General features: G+C 38.5%; 1 protein-coding gene across 1 annotated transcript; it reads right to left on the bottom strand.

The window, feature by feature from the left end:
* Positions 1 to 5,422: 5,422 nt before the first annotated feature.
* LOC116266941 (ABC transporter F family member 4) lies at positions 5,423 to 9,516 on the bottom strand. The gene is made up of 2 exons (XM_031648455.2): positions 9,364 to 9,516; positions 5,423 to 8,037 (listed from the first exon to the last, which is right to left on the bottom strand). Exon 2 carries the CDS (start codon positions 8,015 to 8,017, stop codon positions 5,828 to 5,830), a length of 2,190 nt encoding a protein of 729 aa, XP_031504315.1. The 5' UTR covers positions 8,018 to 8,037; positions 9,364 to 9,516; the 3' UTR covers positions 5,423 to 5,827.
* Positions 9,517 to 14,895: the final 5,379 nt, after the last annotated feature.

Raw genomic sequence — 14,895 nt, forward strand, 5'->3', positions numbered from 1 at the left:
AATACTGAAATACCCTTCAAGGAAAGCAAGAAATCTCAATTAAAGAAACTCTTCCTGTGAATATTTTTATATCTTAGGTTTTGACAACTCTTAAATGTCCTTATATAACTTAAGGAGCTGTTTTATTGTTGTCTCATGAATCTGCCCCTGGAAATGAAGCAGATCTATAGAATACTTTTCTAAGTATCCAATGAAACTAACTATTTTTTGGGTTTGGTGTATGAGACATTAATGTTACTGTTCTCAAACAACCCCTAACTGTCTTGGTTTTTAGCCTTTTGAGCTGTAATTATAGGTACATGGAGGGCTAGAGCAAGGTAGGGCCCGCATGGGCCCTGGCCTCATCTCAATTTTTTTTAAAAAAAATTACATGTAAATTTTAGAAAAAAATCACTTATTTCATATAAAAATTTTGAAGAATGATATTTTAACCCCAATCAAAAATTTAAAACTTTAATTTGGCCCCCCTCATAATAAATTTCTGGCTCCGCTCCTGAATACATGAGAGAGCATTTTAGTCAATTTTGAACTGGGCACTTTCAGTCAAAACATTTCAAGTTCAGGCCTCTTATGAGTAGAGAATGTTCAAAGCTTGATTATTAGGTGCTTGATAGATCACATCCACAAGGTGGTATTAAATAAAATAACAAAAACACACATATAGTTCTGGGCGATAACAAAAACATGCACTCCTAGTTCCCACGTTGTTAAAAATACACTCAAGTTCTTTCAGGAGTAATGGAAGGAGTCTTAATTGCCATCCTCCTGTACTTCTGATATTAAGTGGACAGTAAAGATCTTGATCCGACGTGATGATACGAACCACAAACTTCAATTACAAGAGAATGGAACAAAATTGGTCAGATCTTCAGAAGTAGGTAGGTAACAGTTGAAAAGATATAAAACATTGTCCTAGTGATCTGTTTGATAGCTAGGAAAAACTTTTGTCCTTGGCAACCGCACAAAAGCTTTTCCAAAGCAGGGTGGCCTTCCCACGTTTACCATGCATTATCCAATTGACAAATCTTGTCGAGGGAAAAGTTCAGCCGCTGGTCAAATCATTTTGCTAGCCTTTTAGACAAACTTCCGTTGAAAGAGGAGAAAAGGTTTTGATTATGAGCATACAGTCTCTTTAACTTTTTTTGTTGTTTCATGCAACAATCAAACACAAAAAAGTTTTCACTTGTAAAAGTTTTGATCTTTTATAACCACACAATGTTACTGCGTTTCTTGCATGGTTCACAGGAATGTCGCACATATTTTATCTTTAACTGGAAATATTTATTATATTCCAAGGTATAAGGGATAAAATGTTGGACAAATGTACATGGGATTACCCGCTTAATTTGTGTCTGCTATTTAAGATATGGCAATACAATTTCATCCAAACTCTTTCCCGAGGAAATACCAAGAGGGTGGTTCAACATGACTAGATTCAAAAACAGAAGAAAAAAAGAAGCCTTGTTTGATCCTTTCGTTGGAATGTGTAGAATAATTAGCAAGTAGTCAACATCACATCTCGAGTAAGATCTTAAAACAAAATTACATGAACATGAAAGGCTGAATATATCCATCTAGTCATACTCAATGCCCGTGAATAGATGCCTATCTAAGCCGCCAGTACAGCTCTTCTTCAGCATTAGCACAAGGATGGTGACTGTAACAAGGGACACTCCATTCCAGTGGTTTTATATCTTGGCTGTAAAAAATCAGTACAGTACAACGAAACAATATAAGGGCCGCCTAAACCAAATAATGAGGAAAACAGATGAAAGATTGGCAGAACGCTTGCTCTAAAATCCCTTTCTGCACCAAAAGATCTCAGTACCAAGATAGATTTGCAAGATATTCTTCAAGAGTAAGCTGACAATAAGAAGAACTAGGAAAGAATCATATCTTGTGCGTTCATCACAAGATATCCACTAATCCAACCATATTGACAATGTTTCTAGACAAAACGTCTCCACTACATGCATTTACTTCAGAAACAGCACGTAATCACAAAAGTCTGCTCATGATATGTACAGCTAGATTGGAAAATAAACACCTTGATGAACAGAAGTGCACTGATTTTTCAAAAAAATAAATAAAGACAATCACAAAGCAGAATTATATGAAGATAAGGGAAGGGGAATGATGCCAATAGGGTAAACTACAGCCGCAAGCAGACTGAGAAACACCTTGATGAACAGAACTGCACTCATTTTTCCCAGAACTTTAATAAAGACAATCACAAAGCAGAATTATAGGAAAGTAAGGGAAGGGGAATGCTGCCAATAGGGTAAACTGCAGACGCAAGCAGACTGGATTCAGGACAAAGCTTTTACAGACTTTTGGCGCATCAAACCCAATCCAAACCCAACCCTCCATGTGCTTAACTGGCCAAAAATCTGACCAATTTACCCTCCTGTCAATAACCATGATCTATAAGTGCCCAACATGCTGCAAACGAGGCCAATGTTAACCATGTTACAGGCCAGAATAGACACAGCCCTCTTGCCAAAATATTACAGAAGATCCACAGCATGTCTGCAACTGCAACTGCATGGCTTACTGTCTGATCTAAGCCATATCATATAGAGGAACATGATCGTCAAACGGCACAGATAATAGAGCAGAAAGACTGGAACACAAGAAGGGAAAACAAATGAAAAAGGATTTATGAACAAACTGAGAGGGAAGCAAGCAGAAATTGCTACCTGTGGTAAGACATGATACATATAGGGCAATATCAAGTCCACTCTGAATTTAAATATCCAGACTTTCAGCAAAAAAAAAAAAAAAATATGTGCCTACTAGTCTAGTAAGAAATGAAGCATATAGGACAAAAACAACATACACAACGTAGATGCTTCTAAAATCCCAAATTCTTGAGTAATGAACAATGTTCTTTCTTTTAACCAGAACCCCTAACAACAAGAACAGAATTTCCTGATTGCAAACCAGAACTCTTTTTCTTCCGCCATCAGAGCCAATTTCTATCCTTCACCTTCTTCTACAATCATTGGACAGTTTTTTCCAATTTTCTTTTATTCTTATACAATATATATATATATATATATATATATATATATATATATATATATATATATATATATATATATATATATATCGACCATAGTAACATACATTGTTCTCAAGTATGTTTTCTTAATAACATGTCACAAAAAATTTATTTAAAGATAAATCAAATTATCTAGATAAAAATATGAAATCTAATTTCATAAACAAAATTGGAAAAATAAACAATAGTTATTGAAACATTAAGAGGGCATTTGGATGACACCCTTATCTAACCCAGTTTTGTGAAAACTTGGTTCTATGGAAACCCAGTTTTTTAATGAGTTTCCAAACCTTGTCTTTTTTGTTTGGGTGAGACATCCAAAACCTGACTGTTGGACAACTTAAGGGGGGCAAGGTTTTTCATTCCCTTTTACAAAACCAGGTTTTGTGAAAACTAGTTTTTCCTAAAACCCAGTTTTGATGGCACCCAAACAGTTCAAAAACCTAGTTTTGGAAGCAAAACCAGCTTTCGTCTCCCAAACCTGGTTTTGGGTAGCCATCCAGACCTAAAAGATACTCAAAAAAATTTTAGAATATATGTAAAATACATATATACAAATGTTGATCCATCATAATAGAAAATGAAGAAAGCCTCCATGCCTAGGCACTAAACAGAGAGCCTAGAGCCTAGGCAAGATCAAGGGCATCAAGCAATTAAAAAAAAAATGTTCAAACTAACAAGAAGATGAAAAACTCATTTAATAACAATGTATACTCGTCAACACTATAACAACAGACCAATTAGAATGTGACAACACTAATACATCAAACATCCCATAACATGTTATCTTGATCTAATGATCTCCACATCACTATCCTAATTCTGGTACACGCAGCAATTAGATGAATGGCAATGAACTGTTGATTGGGAAAGCCAGAATCTAGGTTATTGCATTCAAGGAACAGCGCTGGATGCTTAGAGCTAGGAATCACATGGCTCCTAAAGATTTCTTCATAAATTGTAAAGGAGATAAAGCCAAATTCCAACAGATGGGCTCTTGGCTCAACTGCTACAGTCTTTCTCTCTCTCCCTCTCACCAACTTTGCTGGCCAAGGTACGCTTCTTTCTTTTTTCTCTCTCTCGCATTTCCTTCATCTCCTTTTTATTCTTCTTTGCTATTTGCCAGCTGTTGAAGTTTTTTTCCTTTTCTTCCTCTTCCATTCTTGCTTTTTCTTCCCTGTTGATGCTATTACTTGCAGCAGCTTTTCTTGCTTTCCTTCTCAATTCTTTCTCCTTTCTCTTTGCTGCTGGCATCCGCAGCAACTTTCTTTTTGCCTTTTTTATCTGGTGCTCACTGTAACTTCTTTTTTTCTCAACCTCTTTCTCCTTTTTGTTTCTCCTCCCTCTTCCTCTTCATTATTTTTCCATCATTTTCTTTTTCTTATTCTGTGTTATGTGACTATTGATGTAAAAACATTTGTATGTACAATATTAGCTTATATATCCTTGGCATGCATTAGCACTAACAGGGAAATGAAAAGAATATAGACATTTAACAACCAAAGATACAAAGTCTGACCAAATACAACAGAAAAGAATCATACTCGATTAATATTACCAAATAACCAAACATGCATAATTTAATAGAAGCCATAAAAGAAACATTACCTGCCAAAAATCCCATTACCAAAATTTAAGGAACAGAGGAGAGAGAAAGGCAATAAAAAGGAAGCAGAAGGAATCTGAGGGAAAAGGTGGTGTAACAAGCAAAAAATTAGAAGTAGGAGAGAGAAATTTCAATTTATTTTTGTATTTCCCAACCCTAAGTATGAAACAAGGCACGACAAAGTGCAAGGAAGAACCTAGGCATCCTAGTTATGGCCACCCAGAACTTCTATGCGTATGCAACCATGCCAGCCTAGAGAGTCGAGGGGAGATTTTGACCATGTTGTCCATTGACCAAAAGCAGTCCACTATTAGATGTCATGAAAAAATAAAGTTACTTTGGAGGTAGAAGGCTGTGGGGAAGTTTCCCTAAGCATCTCATCAAATAATCAGTCATTTACAAATTTTTGTTAGTAAACAACATAAAAGAGATGAGAACCAGGTTCTCCAAGAGAACAAGTTTAATATGAAATGGACCAGAAACATGTGACAAGCAAAACAATGCCCATTTTACCTCTCAGATAGTCAGATATTGACTTTCAATGATATACTTTAACAAACAAACATGTTATCACTCCTTAAAAACCATCATGTTCTTGTTCATTTTTAACTAATTCTTGGAGAATAGTCAACTTAAATCTATGCAGAAGAAGAGAAAACTCTTTTTTCGTTTCTTGGCACTACAGACTAGTCGAAAGGTGCCACCCATGGCATAGGCATGCATAGGCTTCACAAGTAAGCACTTCGATTACATACAGCAAAATAACTAAATCAACTAGTCATTAAGGAAGATGGGTTCAGAAATATCATCACAAGTAAACGAGCACAACAACCTGTGTAGGAGCATAAGAGATACACAGTTCCAAAACTTATACAGCCATAGATGGGTCTCCTAAAGTTCGTACAAATTTCTTCGAACTAGAATAGCAACTCAACTGAGAAGCAAGATGGATGTACAAGCAAATGAAAACGGTAACCAGAAAAGACTCATTACTGGTAATAGAAGAGCCTCGCATGCACAAACATATCTATGAAACATACAAGCAATTAAAGTATGTTCCTAGGAAATCTCCTCTTAGAAGCCAACTTGATCTACCCATGATAGACTTATTATGTGGTGGGAAAACAAATTGGTATCCAGTTGGAAGACAACACACATTAATCATCCACTTCAGCTTTGATCTCTCTTTGCAGATCCTCCTTGTACTCTTCAAACGTACCAGGGAAAGTCCTTACAGTTCCATCCTCCACAACCCAGATTTGACTCTTCTCTTCATCCTCACATACTCTGGATATTAGCCTAGAATCATGACTAACTAGGACAACCCCTCCAGTGAATTCATCCAATGCATCAGCCAATGCATCAATACTCTGCATGTCCAAATGGTTTGTGGGTTCATCAAGTAACAAGATGTGGGGATTTGACATGGAAATTGAAGTGAACACTACACGTGCCTTTTGGCCTCCTGAAAGCTTTGCAATGGGAGTTAGATGGTTGTGACTAGCAAGTCCAAACTTCCCAAGCTTTGCACGAACAGCTTCCTGCTTGCTGAACCCTTCCTGAGCAGGATGCAGCCTCAGAAGATACTGGACAGGGTTCTCTTCCATGGTCAACAGATCAACAAAATGTTGAGAATATCTGCCAATTCTCAATTTCTGGCTTCTCCTAACCTCTCCTTCTGTAGGTTGCAGATCACCTGCTAGTAGATTCAGCAAGGTTGATTTTCCAGCTCCATTGGGCCCAACAATTGCGACCCTTGTACCCATGTCAATGCCCACATCAACATTGGATAGGCGGAAGTCCGGCCTATTAGGATAGCTGAAACTCACCTCAATCAGCTGCAACAGAGGAGGGGTGAGTTCCGTAGGTTCAGGAAAGTGAAACTCCACGCTGTAATCCTTCCATTTCTTTGGGGCCTCTGGGGGTGCTTCATCGTCATCATCCACCTTGCCCTTAGCTCTGTTCTTGGAAGCTTCTTTTTTCACATTGAATTTTGCCCGCTCCTTGACTTTCTCTTGTTGAGCCCTGTTGCCTGTTCTCTTTGCAGCCTTGACTTGCTTCTCATATGTCTCGTACTTTTTGTTGCTCTCCTTCCGCTTTTGTTCATAGCCACTTTCAAAATCATCAAAGTTTCCACGATAGAAATGAAGTTTCTCGTCAAAAAGATGTATGATGTCAGTGCAAATAGTATTAAGAAAATCACGATCATGAGACACAACCACCAGTGTTTTTTTCCACCTGCACAGATATTCTTCTAACCACAGGACAGCCCTAAGATCAAGATGGTTGGTAGGCTCATCCAACAACAGTAGGGTAGGTTGTACAAATAGAGCCCTAGCCAATGAAATTCTCATTCGCCAACCCCCACTGAATGACTTAGTAGGACGGGTTTGCATATCTTTACTAAAGCCTAAACCAGCAAGGATCTTGGAGGCTTGTGCTTCGGCAGCATCAGAACCAATCACCTGCAACTTGTCATAAACCTCAGCAAGTTTTTCACTAGAGTCCCGTGAATCATCATCATGCTCACCTCCATCAAGAGAGAGGTTCTGCAACCTCAAAGCTTCCTCTCGAAGCTTAATCAATTCTTCATTAGCAGAAACAACAGCTTGCAATGCAGATTTTTCATCACCAACAACTTCCTGCTCAACTAAAAGGACATCAATATTCTTTGGCACAGGCACTTTACGCCAAGCGATTAATTTTAATAGAGTAGATTTTCCCTTCCCATTAGGGCCCACCAATCCATAGCGCTTGCCATGTGATATCTTCAAAGCAGCGTTCTTAAGGAGCTCCTTTCCTCTAGCAGAAACAGAGAAACTGTCAATTGTTATGTCCTTCACATTTGCATCCATCTCATTTTCCCCCTCAAGTACTGATGTCTTGCTACCAATGACCACTGTGAATGCATCTCTATCGTCCTTGAGAGCTTCCTGTTTGGCGAACTCAGCAGCTTGAGCAGCAACTTGCTCCTTTTTCTCTCGTTTCTTCAATTCCTTCTCGCTAAGGGATGTAGAGATATCAACAGTGGTAACAACTCTTCCTTGCCCTCTCGGACGAGCAGAAGGCTCCAGCTCATTTTCCTCTTCATTTTCCTCTTCATCATCTGAAGGTGGAAGGTCTAAGCCATCTGTATAAGAGGAGCGTGCAACTACAGCAGACTTGGATTTAGCCTTAGAACTTGCTGATGATGCCTTTGCCTTGCTCTCAGGTTTCTGGTCCATGCTGGCAAGTAAGGCAGAGACTGATATCCTTTCTTTCTTGTTGGCTTCTTTAGAAGAAGCAGCATCTTTAGGCTTACCCTTTGAGGACAGTGGATTCATCTCCTCGGTCTTCTTTTTCCCCATCGTGGGTACCAACTATCTCACTGCAAGATTAGAGGCCTACACATTGTCAGGAATATACCAATATTTACCCATGATTTATACTCCCAAAATCCAAACAGCTTTACTGTAACACAACAATCAACAAATCCCTCTACTAAAATTCAGTTTGACTCTATGAATTCAGTCCCACCTCTGTCCAGAAACCATCAAGACCCTTACATTTTGCAATTTTAGAATTTTTTTTTTTTCGCTTTGAGATTTTGCTGTCCACAACTTTGAAAATATGGCTTTCTTCTTCCCGGAATGATAAAACATACAAATTTCAAAAGAAGAAAAAAATGGCTCCTTTCCATGTTTGGATATATTTTTGAAATTCCAATCTCTCTCTCTCTCTCAATACACACACACACACACACACACATATATATATGTATATATCTATATATATTTGTTGTGGAAAAATGTTTTAAACGAAATATGAACATCTTATATGTTTCTGAACAAGCTTGTTAAAGGCGATAAGGCGAAGCAAGGGGTTGAAAGATGCTTTTCTTTCTTGTTATGTGTTGAAAGATTTTCTTATATGCTTTCTTTTGAAAGGACTTCCTTGCAACATTTTCTGTGCATGTGAACCTTTTCTTTATTTTCCCTAGAAATCATGGTATTTCTTTCGCAAAAAATTGAAATAATATTGAACTATAATATATTCTTTAAGAAGACAACTCAAACAGATAGATAATCCAAGAAAGCAATAAAAATCATCGTGCAATCCATGAAAATTATAACCTGTTAAACTCCCAAAATGAGACCTAATTACGACACTAACTACAGTATGTCGTATTTAGAAGAGAAGCAAATAATCGACGAACCAAACAGCACTGGAGATTAGTAGTTCATTCCATTACTGCAAATCAAACAAGAGAAGAACTCCTTGTTTATCAAATTAATTCAGAAAAATGAGCTTCACAATAAAACCTTAATCCAAATGGTCCAGAACAGCGAAAAGAAGAACGGGAAAAATCAGCAAATGCATTACAAGGCAAAATATTGGTGATCCACGACCAATTATAGCAGAAATATGGGGAAGACAGAAACAAACAGCAAACATGAAGCCTCGTTACCGAGAAAATCTATACGGCATTCGAGGTGAGAAAGAAAGAGACATGTGCGAGCCCAAAAGATTTGAGCATGAGAAGGATTGAGGGCGGAACGCGGCAGCCCTAAATCGTAGAGAGAAGGAGAGGGCCGGCAGCCCTTTCTTGACGGAGAGATAGAGAGAAACAGAGCAGGTCGGCAACCCTCATGCGACAGAGAGAGGAGAAGGGGGTCGTCAGCCCTCAATCGAAAAGAGAGAGAGAGATGGGTACCTGCGCGATGCCGGCGGTGAGAATCGAGAGAGAGGGGCGTGTGAGCCGTTGAATCCAGATCGAGGGGGAAGGAGAGGACGGGAGATGCAGGGTTTCCCAGTGAGCAGAGGGTATTAAGGGGAATATAAAGAAACAGGGCTGCTTTTATAATTTTTATTACTTTGTAAGAAAAACATCTTGCCGCGCCTCACCGGAAGACTGAAGCGGACGCCTCAGGACCGACCTCCCACCTTGGGTCGGTTTGGAGAAATTTTGACGTATATGAATATGTAGCTGAAATCCTCTTATCATACCTTTGTCTACCTACGTTGCAATAGACAATATGTTGTGAAAAGTTGGATTATTTTCAGTCTAAACCCGACAAAGAATCCAAAATCAATATATATATATATATATATATATATATATATATATATATATAATTATGTGGTTGTTTTTTAGATCTGTCTTTGTTTTTCATTTTTACTACTAAATGAAGAAAGAGAGGGAGAGAGAGAGAGAAGAAAAAGGAAGAAGAGAAAAAAAATTGGCAAGTGAATAGAGGATGCTGTTGGGGTGCATGTTAAAGCTGCACCCCAACCCACATCATGTGGACGTGGGTGTCGCCCCTTTTTTAAAGAGTTAGTGTGACATATGTGCCAACAGAGGCGGAGGGAGGGGGAGGGCCACTTGGGCCATGGCTCCACCCTAGTCAATTGAAAAAAAATTACATTAAAAAAATTTAGTTGTGCAATGGTTTGTTCGAATTCGAATTCAGTTTGGCAGTTGGACTGTTCTGTTTGCCTCCAAAAAAAATCCTGGCTCTGCCCCTGTGTGCCAACCTTTGGATCCACAAGAGCAAGTATTCCTATTAACTCATGCTTTGATAGTGGATATCAGCTTTGTCTATACTTGAAGTTTCATTTCGTTTCCTGATTCTTGTTGGATGAAACTTAGCCCTGCATAACCCTGCAGCTGATTGAGGTGAATTTCAGCTAGAATCAAGCAGGATTTCCGCTGTCTAACGTTGTTGTGGGTATTAATATAGGCACAAGGATGTCAACTGTTGGGCCCATTTGAGCTGAGAAATCAACCTAGCTCAACCTAGTAGCAGGTGATCTGCACCCTTCACAAGGAGAGGTTTGAACAAGCCAGAAAACGAGAATTGGCAGGTATTCTCAACATTTTGCTGATCAATATATTTATCATGGAAGAGGCTGCATCTTCTTCTATAGGAAGGTTCAGCAATCAGGTCTTTCTTCATGCAAAGCTTGGCAAGTTTAGATTTGCTAGTCAGAAACATCCAACTTCAATTGCAAAGCTTTCAGGAGGGCATTGCTCATTTGAATTTCCATGTGTAGTTCCCACATATCTGTTACTTGATGAAACCACAAACCATTTGGACATGTAGAGTAGTGATGCATCCGCTGGTGCGTTGGATAAATTCACAAGAGAAGCTGCCCTGGTTAGTGATGGTTATAGGTTCATACCCAGACTCAGAGAGTAGGTGAGGAAAGGGAAAACTGAAATCTGGGCTATAATGTCTTTTCATGGTACGTTTGAAAAGCATGGGGACCATCAAAGAGAGATCAAGCCTGAAGTGGATGAATAATGTGTTGCCAACTAGATGCCGATTTGTTTTCCCACCAAATATCATGGTTAGAGTATCAATGTCCCAGAAACCTAGTTTAATTGCCTTTATCTTTTAAAGATATGTTTATGCGTGTAAGGCTCTTTTATTACCAATCTTGAGCGTTTTCTGGTTACCTGTTTCTATCGGCTTGTTCATCCATCTTGCTTCTCATTGAGATGCTATTTTAGTTTGAGGAAATTCTGATGAACTTTGAGATACCCATCTATGGTGCCGTAATTAATGTTGGAGTTGTAGATGTCTTATATGTTGGTGCATGTAAGGCACATGTATTACCATCCATGAGTTTAACTTGTACCGCATCAGCATCTTGATGCCATTTCTTAAGGGGCATTTGACATGCACAGACAAAGATCCATGGATGTCCATCCATGGATTTTGTCTATGGATGAAAGACCATGGATGGTGATCCACGGACAAAAAATTGTCCAACGTGTGTGATTGAGACAGCAAATATTCATGGTAATGTCCCACCCTGTTTGAATGTTGCATGGATATAAAATGGGCAGACCAAAACTATTACCGTTGAAATTGGGCAGACTGCTACTTGAATCAAGCCCAACTTAGTCCCCACATTTTCCAACATGAACTGGATATGTGATAGAATATTAACAGCATAAAGTAGATCTAAATGATGGAACATAAAAACTTAGTCCCCACCCTGTTTGAATGTTATTTAGAAACATAAAAACAATGAATTTCAAGGTAACGTGGTTCTTTTGATCAAATAAGCATATGTTAATTTTGATCAACTGCTAACGTGGTTCTTTTGATCATCCATCTATGTGGTTCTCTAAGGCAAGTACTCTTTCTCCAACACCCGCAAGACAAATTCCTTTTTCCTGTTCATGCTGTTATACATATAAAGAAGAATCCATTGTTGACCTCTCTCACCAGATTGCTGTTAATCTCCTTTTTTTTTTTCGCTCTCTCTCTCTCTCTCTCTCTCAACATGCCCGGTTTTGCCAACAGATTGCCTCTGATCTTCTCACTTGGAGGCCCCAAATGGAACCCCCATCCTCGATAGGAATGTAGATGGTGCTTTTATAGGCATAACCCATTCTCGTCGCTTGTTTCTTTGGAGTCATTTTACAAATTTTGCTCCTCTAGTTTTGGTTGGGGAAACTCTGTGAACTTTGAACTAGGGCTTCGATGTGGGGAAAAAGCAGACATGAAACACGATGTAAAACTAAGGCTCTGACAGAAGAGCTGCTGCAGAGGGGAGAAGTGAGCCTTCTGCCAACAAGCAACAGCAGAGAGCCTGTGGAAGATCTGCTGCCAAGGGAAGAATGAGCTGCTGAACAGGAGCTGCTGCAAAGAGGTCTAAACGAGCGGAGCTGCTACGAAGAGGTTTCAATGAGCAGAGCTGGTGCATTACCACTGACAAAAATTCTGCCCTTAGAATTTTTGTCCAAAGACTTCTGTCGGACGTCAACAGGTCTGACAAAAAATCGTGGACCTTCGTCCGTGCTGTGGCCCTTGAGAGCGCAGACATTCCCTCCACGTTTGAATTGTGCAGACAAAATTTGTACGGGGCAGATATATATCCGCTGCCACAGTGTTGTCTTCGCAATTCAAGCGCCCCCTAAATGTTACTATTCTTGCTCTCTTTTGACCATTTCTCTTTCGAACATAGATAATTCTTTGCTGTGACAATACCTTTCAGATCTGACATGATTATTTCTTTTTTTTTTTTTACATTAAATCAGTGGTGCAATGCATTTTTGTAGAAGTTATATGTATCTTCATTGTTATTGAATTCAAGTCCTTCATGTGAAGCTTCCACACCAAAGACGAGAAGATATACACTTGTATCAAACTTACCACTACTTTTTTTGTCTGCATCTTTGCATCTATTGAAATACTTTCCCATGTTCCATGTACATCATCAAGTTGGTCGCTCCTTTATTCCAGTATGGATGCATCCAGTGGACAACTAGATACTGCATCTATTAGAACACTAGGTACTGCATTGTGAAAGATGTATGTCATTTTCATTTCCCTAACATCTCCAACCACTTAAACCATGTCCTCCTCACTCTCGACAACATTTACAACTGTATTTGTAGGCCACAATTTATCTATACTTTGTAAGAGATCATGACCACTATCGTTCTCGAGTACACGCGTGAACTAAGAGACATTGATCCAAAAAACCAATAAGAAATAGAAGAAGTAACTACCTATCATGTGTATTTTTTTACCACAACAGTGACCCCTTCAATATCTACTCCTATTAAAGTAAAACTAGATATAATGTCTCAAATCTTCTATCCATCAACTAATTCACTTACAACATCCAAAAATATATATATAACTCATGTATTGAAGGTTGCAAGTGCATGTTTGCAATTCACAAGTATAGACCTGCCAATTGGTAGTACACATTTTCAAGACGCAAGTGCACATACCATGTCAAATGAAGTGGAGGATAAAGGAAATGAGAAAATGATGAAGGATGGGAAGAAGGTAACAGGTTGGGAAAACCTACATGGCTACTACTTTAACAACTCAAGCTACTAAAAAGCATTTTATAAAACTTACCAAGGCCAAAAATACACATTTCTATGTTGCAAAAGTGCACATTTATTTGTGACTTGCTAATTGCAATTGGTCATGCTTGTTAATGACACGCAACTAACAATTGGCAAAATGCTAGTTCTACTTTTGTCTACTCAATGCTAATTCTAGTAGTGCTTATTGTCTATAATAGGAAAATAGCAATGTTTTTTGTAGCAAAGTCATTAATGTTATCGTTAGGTCTATCTTCAAGCATGCTTATGACAAATTCTACACCATTTAAAGTAAAGTTTGTCAAGGCATGGCTAGTGTTGAGTTATTATAGTGGTTTGTGCTTGTGTGGCTATGGCCGCTATTAGTTAGAAAAATATGTTGTTACAATCAACACCGATGAGAGTCAATGGAGAATTTTTACATGCCACCATGAACTTCTTCTCTGGTGGAGATCTTAAGGCTTTTGACCAAGATACATTTCAACCAAGGAATGATGTTGCTTTCAAACCATCATTAACTTAAAGTCATCCTTAGCATGATGGGGTTGTAGAAATGAACAAAAGTTTACCAAGCATGGGTAAGGGTGTTTATAGAAGTGAACAATGGATTGCGAAAATGAAGAAAAGACATTTGCGAAAATGAACAAAGTGTAATCACTAATGTCAACATTCCATCATTCTACTCCATGGTTGGGAAGAGCATTTACAATGCACTCCATATCATCTATAGTGAAGTCAACAACCATGCAATCCAAAGAATGCTTCCCTTCTTACTCTACCTAAGAGCAAGCAGACCACAAATGAGCTCCCTCTGCATGAACTCATACTGTACTGAGTCCTCCAGGTGCACTCCATCAACCTGGCCATGAATGGGCATTTCGAGCTTAAGTAGTTTGTGTCTTAAACATTTTGCCAATGTTATCAGATGTGCATGCATCCATGCAAACACATTATATTGTTGGGGTCTCTCATATTATCTTTCTCTTAGTCTCTCTGTCTGCCAGATTAGTCTTTCCCAACTTATTTCTCTCCCACTGTCTCTTGGGGAAGAACAGATGATCTGAAGTTGGTGATCTATTGTCTATTAATTTCATTCTGAGGGTGAGCTATTGCTTATTAATTTCATTCAGTTGAATAACTAATGTACTAGGATGCATCTCCATTAATGGCATCATCTTGTAGGGTTTTGCCTAACCACATGTTGTCTATCGAAAAGAATGTATACTTCCTAAAGGTTTTTATATCTTTGATTCTCTATTGTGGTGTTATAGGGGACAGGGGTTCATGTACATAATAATGATAATATATTACGAGTATAACATAATCGTTGTTTATTTGTTTCAATTATTGTTAATAGGCGTAAAATTAGTGGCTCTTGATATCAAACAT

The sequence above is a fragment of the Nymphaea colorata genome, chromosome 13 (genome assembly GCF_008831285.2).
Source record: "Nymphaea colorata isolate Beijing-Zhang1983 chromosome 13, ASM883128v2, whole genome shotgun sequence".
Taxonomy (NCBI): domain Eukaryota; kingdom Viridiplantae; phylum Streptophyta; class Magnoliopsida; order Nymphaeales; family Nymphaeaceae; genus Nymphaea; species Nymphaea colorata.

Bases quoted from the DNA above. Each gene is read 5' to 3' on its own strand.
- LOC116266941 (XM_031648455.2), bottom strand. From the start codon at position 8,017: ATGGGGAAAAAGAAGACCGAGGAGATGAATCCACTGTCCTCAAAGGGT.